The following is a 6,871-nucleotide window of genomic DNA, read 5'->3' on the forward strand; positions in this document are numbered from 1 at the left end:
CAAACAGATGGGCTCGACAATAAGTCCTGGCACAGGTTTAGTCTGTGGAACTCTCTGACTCTTCTTGTGACCTTAAGTGGTGTAACAACATGACACAGTCACCTGCCTGATGTGTCCAGTAAAAGTAAAAATGAACAAAAGCCTATAGCCTGCTCTTTAGTCTTTGCTTTTATTCTTTTTATCATTAAATCTCCCCCCTGGATTACCGCTTATGCAACCCAGGGGGGAAAGTCAATATAGAAAGACTAGGAAAACAAAGAGAAATGTCGTCTATCTTTGAGAGATATTGACATTTTCCTTTGTTTTGTGACTAAGACCTCTGAGAACTTGTTTGAATAGCTTTTGAAATGTATGTTTAGACAGCCAGTATGAAAAAGCAGGGAGCTACTGGTCAATATATGGGCAGCTATCATCTATCATTTAATTATTGAGCTCATTTACGTTTATATTTAATGAAAACACACTGTGTGTGTTTTAACTTAATCTGATCTTACTATTTTTGTATTACTAATATGATATAAAATCTTGAAATTGTCGCACCTTGTATTGAAAAATACACGCAGCCACAAATTCTCTTTTTTTTTTTCTTTTTTCAAAACATAGAAACAAATGAACACGTCCAAAGTGTTCGGGTACAAATAAAATGCATTTAGCATATGCACTCTCTGAAACGATCAGCCGCCCTTAAACGTCGTGCACGCGGTGTGAGAACCGTGTTGTCATGGAGTGGGATCGATCTGCGTTTGGGACGCTGAAGCATCCTGACCGGAGGCGGCGCTGTTCGAATCCAGCACCTCGGCTTCAGGCTCAGCCGAGCGGCGCCACAGGTTCCCATTGAAAGTCGGAAGTCGTTTTTAGGTTCGTGAAACTTGACAAAATGGCTGAGGACAGCAGTTATGAGTCGATGCTCTGTGTAAAGCCGGAGGTTCACGTCTATAAGATCCCGCCGCGGGCCTCTAACCGTGGATACCGGTAAGAAAGCGACGTTTCTGACTGACGAGTCGAGGCGAGCGTTAGCGGGGTGATTTACGGGACCTGCACCCATTATCGGACAACAAGCTGTCAACTACAACCTACAGTAGTTATTTAAAAACAAACCTGCAAAATTTCATCGACTTTTTTATTTATTATTGTCTGTGACTGTAACTGTCCCCATTAGCTTGCGATTTTCAAGGATTTTAGACATCGGGACATGAACAAGAATAAAAGAGCTCCGTTGAAGTGAGAAATGCCACCGTATCTGCGTACGGAAACGGGACACCAAGATACCGACTCCCCCACATACACTTTCCGTCCACCTACAGCTTCCACCTGTTGCCACTATTTCCACTATTTTCTTTTCTTTTTTGTGGAGAAACGTGATAAATTACATTTCTGATATCGTTATGCATAAAGCGCTTTTAAGCCCTTGTCCGGTAATGGATGCAGGGCTTTCTGTGTGAACGTTAGCTAACAGCAGAAGTTAGTAAGCAAGAGTTTTTGTCTACTTTGTTCATGTTAGTTAACTCACTTAGGTTTATTACAGTTGACTTTTCTTGGTCGTAGGTAGAATAAAGGTGTCCCTCTAAAGCGTATAGGGGAAATTCTGAAGGGAAAAACTAGGCGATCGTCCACAGGAGTTTTCCGCTGCTGCTTTAGTCTTCCCAGTTGTGAAAAAAAAAACAACTTGAGCTGCATCTGAAAGTACTGGGAGATAAAGTAATATTGTCAGCTTTTATCAGTTAATTTTCATAATAAATGTATAGAATATGTTTGTGTGTGAGTGAAACTGTTTCAGGTGTATTTTAAACATGTCCGTCCTGTCGGAGAACACAGTAAACGACACTAAAATGGGCCGATTGGTCGGATAAGCACTCATTTTAAAAGCTGTTGATGATATGAGATCGATTCTCCTCAAGTGGCAGCAGAAATGGAGAGCTCGCTGTTTCGGTGCCACTATTACTTTTGTCCCACTGACAGCTTTTAATTTCACTTCCTCCTGATGTGAGAACTACAGCTGCTGACAGAGACACAGAGTCAGCTGCTCCGGTGCTCTAGGATTACACAAACCACTTTTGTACTTTAGTGAGCGTTTCCTTTATTTCTTTTCTCTTTTTTTTTCCCTGCAGTGCCGCTGACTGGAAACTGGATGAACCTGCATGGAGCGGAAGGATGAAAATCACAGCGAAAGGCAAAATGGCCTTCATCAAGTTGGAGGACAGAAACACAGGTAAGCGGCGTCCAAACTGTGGAGGAGCAGCTTGGCTCCCAAAAAAAGAAACACGAGTACAAGAATACAGGGTCAAGAAAACTAAAAAAGCAAACTTCTTTGTTTGCTGTCTTTCTTTCTACGATCCCGGCTCCAAAAAGTTTGAGACTGTTTGAAATGGAAATCTAGACCGGAGGCAGTGACCTGCAGATGTTTTAAAACCGTATTTCTTTCACAATAGAACAAAGGAAACCTATTAAATGTTGAAAGTAAAACATTTGACCCTTTACATGACAAATACGAGTTCATCTTTAATTTGATATGTTTGAGATTTGGTCCACGTCCTTTGGATGCTCGTGAGCTTTGGGCCCTCGGCCTTCACTGGATTAAAAACGGTCATGATTCAGTCGTAGAAATCACTGCACGGGTTCAGAAACGCTTCCAGAAGTGTCCGTGAACACAGATCACTGTACCATCCAGGTTCAAAGCAAAGGGGAAACCGTGTTCTGACGTGATCCAGAAACGCTGCCATCTTCTCTGGACCAAAGCTCATTTAAAGTAGACTGAAGCAAAGTGGGGAAAACTGTTCCGTGGTCACAAATTAAAAAATTTAAATTCTTTTTGAAAATCATTGACTGAAGAGAAGGGGAACTATCCAGCTGATCATCGGCTCCATTCAAAAGCATCTCTGATCCATTAGTGTCTGTAGAGCTGACAAATTGCACATCTGAAAAGATCCACAATCCTGAAAGATATACACAGGTTTTAGGGCGACATGTGCTCCCATCGGGATGACGTCTTTTTCAGGGAAGGACTTGCATATTTCACCAAGTCAATGTTAAAACACATACTGTATCTACTATAACACTATGGCTTCATAGCAGAAGAGTCCGGGTGCTGAACTGACCTGCCTGCGGTCCAAAACCTTTGACCAGTTGAAAACAGAATCCTATGTCTGATAAGAATGGGATAACATTCCTCCTCCAGAGGTGCAGCAGCTGGTCTCCTCAGTTCCCAGATGTTTATGGACGGTTAGTCTTAAAGTCATAAACATGGCCCCTGCCCCAACTTTTTGTTAAATGTGTTGCTGCCCCTGAAAAAATGAGCTAATATTTTTCTTGAGATAGTTGGATTCCTCACGTTCAACACTCGAAGTGTTCTGAGTCAAATAATAGTTTCAGAATTGCAAACCACTGCGATCTGTTTTATTTTTTTACATTTTACGGCATCAAAGCATTTTTTGGAGCTGGGGTTGTATTACATGGATTAAGTGCGTTCAGACTGAGGTGGCCCGAGGTTGTTGGTTTTAAACTATAATCAAGCATCTTGCTGACGTGATGTATACTTTTGTAGATCCATGCAGTCACGCTGCATGTTTATTCAGACTGTAGCTATGAATTAGCTCCTCTGACAACACCAGACTGCTTCATGTAACATGTTTTTGACGACGAGCTCACAGAAGAAAACTATCTAATGGGTTTGAAATTAAATGAAATGTGTGAAATGTGTCTTCCTCATGTGATTCAAAGATGCCCTTAAAGGCAGCTACACGATTATATATTATGTAATTCCAGTTACGCTTACCGTACTCCTCTTGCACTACGACACTTACAACATGCGAACAACACAGCTTGAAGTTCTTTCGGGCACTTTGCTGTGCTTGTGCTTTCCATCTTCTTCCTTATAGTGTTGGGAAATAACGCCTGAGTCTGTGGTGTGAATTTGTTTGTTCTAGGAGAACTGTTTGCACAAGCTCCAGTTGAACAGTATCCAGGTTGTGCAGTTGAAGCGGTCACAGACTCCAGCAGGTACTTCGTCATCCGGATAGAAGACGGCAACGGTAAGACGATTAAACTCTGACTTCTGTCTCCCCGTAACAGTGCGTTTAGCCGTAAATCCATTAATTGTTTATTCATACAGGTCCAGTGTTCTCACTTTCAGACAAATTCAACCTAAGATTGTCATAAATGATATTTGACTTTTTTATTTTTTTGTTTCTTACTTTTTTTTTTGTTTGTTTGAGACTTTTTTTTGTTTGTTTGAGACTTTCTTCTCTGTATCTCATATGAAGGGCGCACACACGTGTCTGTGCTGTCCAGAGTTGTGAGGCAGAAGACCTGAAGCCCCCTAACCGTATCTCTCTCCTCTGTTTTTAAAGGACGCCACGCTTTTATCGGTATGGGTTTTGCTGATCGCGGAGACTCGTTTGACTTCAACGTTGCGCTACAAGACCATTTCAAGTAAGTCACCGCTGATTGTGTAAGTGTCTTTTAATATTTAATAACCTACATACAGACTTTGACCAGTGCATGGACGTGTTCCCCGCTGAATAGCCTTTGCAGTAGCAGGTTTATCGTCTGCGTTTGGCTGTGATGCACATTACTTATCGTGCACAGCGGGTTCACACACTCCCCTGTCTTAATATACGAGAACAAATCTGTTAAGATTGTGTGTAAACTTAACACACTGTCCAATTAAAAGTATTTTTAAAGGACAGTCCTCATTGCATGTTACTCCACTATCAAGGTATTTCTTTTTTGGGCCACTCTCAATACCGTTTTTGGGCTTTCGACAGCCCTCCAAATTACTTCTTAATAATAATCGGGGACAAATATAGCCACAGTCACACCAGTGCCAGTCAAAGACTGTGGGGAGCCCTAAATGAACTTCCATCTCTGGCAGCCATTGAAATAAAACCACTATTAATGTGAAGTAATCAGATCAAAACAGTGTAACGTAGGCTACAAATAATAAACTAATGCTACCAATAAATAGCTGTAATAATTGATCTTTAAGAAGAAGATTTAAGGAGTGGCAAAAGAAAATGCAAAGTAGAGAATGTTTAAGATATCCATCTCTACAAAACAGTAGATTACTGATGACATTGAGCTTTTTGTTTTCAAGAAAGTCACGTTTTGAAACTTGAATCAAGTAATATGTATGAAACTTGTTGATATTAGTTAAAAATGAAGCGTCCAACGTGCATTTGAGTGGCTCATTTCAGTGTGTTCAGAATTTTAAAGCACATTTAAAAGAGCGGTTAATGTGTCTCCTCATCAGTCGATGTTTGTGACAATTATCGTGCTGTCCAACTCCAAAGGTGGGTCAAGCAAGAGGGCGAGCTGGCAAAGATGGAAGCGTCTCAGAGCACCGCGCCTAAACTGGACCTGAGCTTCAAAGAGGGTCAAACCATCAAGATCAGCATCGGGGTGAGTGTGTGACCTCGACAGGGCAGCGACGAGATCACACAAACGGGTCTGAGGCAGACTTTAAGAGGAAAGAAATGAGTAGGTCGAACAATGTAAAGATGTTGTAACCGGTTTCCACAGAACATTAAGAAGAAGGATGCAGGTGGTGCCAAACCGCGACCGATGGGTGGCGGGCTGCTCCCTCCTCCCCCGGGAGCAAAGGCCGGAGGCTTCCTGCCGCCTCCCGGAGGACAGCAGACTGTCCCTGCTGTACAGACCAACACTGGTGATTAGCATTTTTATTCTATATATTATAATGTTCTCGCTTAAGACACTGACACAATTTTCTCCTCATCCAGCGACTCTTCTGGACTTCGGCTCCTCCGCCCCCGCAGCCCAGCCCACCTCCGACATGTGGGGAGACTTCACGTCTGCGGGTTCAAAGTAAGTGTGTCGTAACACGTCAGTATTACTCCTCCGTATCATCACATCTCATCTCATTTCATTTCTGTGTGTCCCTGCTCCATCGTCACTCTCATCCCCTCCTCCCCCCCGCAGCTCCAACAAAGATGCTGCCACATCAGGATGGGTGCAGTTTAGTTGAGTCGTAGGAACTCGCGCTCACTCTCAGGTTCCATACATTCCTCGGACAGGACGATTGTGACATAAAGAAACGCAGAGAGGAACTGTTAGCACATTCGCTGCACTTACTCTGTTCTTACAGTATAAAGAATAGCCCGCCGACCAACACACCCCCCCGGAGGAACAAACATTTATGTACATATTGTTTTTCTCTCTCTGCTGTGCATTAGGATTGAGTCGAGTCATCATTCTGCTTTTTAAAACAGGTGTCTGTGATTGAAGGGGAGAGCTGGCCTATTACACTAACTGGGTGAAAAGATATTCCTCCACTGCCTTAAATCAAACGTTCCATATTTTTTTTCATAGTCTCTTGTCCTTTGAATCTGTCCGGACGCAGGTTTCAGGGTCTTTGTGTCTTCGCGACATCGTGCATAATGTTCCCACTCCTGTCCGCGAATGATGTCATTACACCAGCATCACTCATCTCAAGGCTTCGTTTGCCATTTTTTTTTGGGGGGGGGGAATTAGTTGAAGTGTCCTTGTCTTAGTTAGCAGTTCAGCAGCAACTGTGTTTTGTTTTCTGTTTGTAGCTCGTTTTTCTGTTTCTTGTTTTTAGTAGACCTTTAAAACGTTGTTGATATTTGATGATTAGTTTTACAATAAAGCCCATACCAAGATGTTTTTTTTAAAATCATAGCGTCATGGAAAAAGCCATGCTCCATGTGTTGTCCGCCACTGAATTATCAGCATTGTTTCATTGGTATGTCGATGTTTGTCTTCGTGATTGATAGGATGTGCCTTTCCCCCAACCAACTCTAATTAAGTGCCTTCCTGAAAAATACCTAAAATGTATAAAATATAAACCTATGTTCTTGTGTAAATAAACTATATATATTTCATTGGTCTGCTCTCT

The 6,871-nt window shown here is 42.1% G+C and overlaps 1 protein-coding gene across 1 annotated transcript; it reads left to right on the forward strand.

The window, feature by feature from the left end:
* Window positions 1–801: 801 nt before the first annotated feature.
* On the forward strand, window positions 802–6,857 carry necap2 (NECAP endocytosis associated 2). Its single transcript, XM_072382166.1, has 8 exons — window positions 802–972; window positions 2,109–2,209; window positions 3,924–4,028; window positions 4,347–4,428; window positions 5,289–5,397; window positions 5,518–5,662; window positions 5,736–5,820; window positions 5,935–6,857. The coding sequence occupies exons 1-8, from the start codon at window positions 878–880 to the stop codon at window positions 5,978–5,980; spliced, it is 768 nt and encodes a 255-aa protein (XP_072238267.1). The 5' UTR covers window positions 802–877; the 3' UTR covers window positions 5,981–6,857.
* The last annotated feature ends 14 nt before the right edge of the window (window positions 6,858–6,871 follow it).

This window comes from Leuresthes tenuis, unplaced genomic scaffold (genome assembly GCF_036924035.1).
Source record: "Leuresthes tenuis unplaced genomic scaffold, fLeuTen1.0.hap1 SCAF_3, whole genome shotgun sequence".
Taxonomy (NCBI): domain Eukaryota; kingdom Metazoa; phylum Chordata; class Actinopteri; order Atheriniformes; family Atherinopsidae; genus Leuresthes; species Leuresthes tenuis.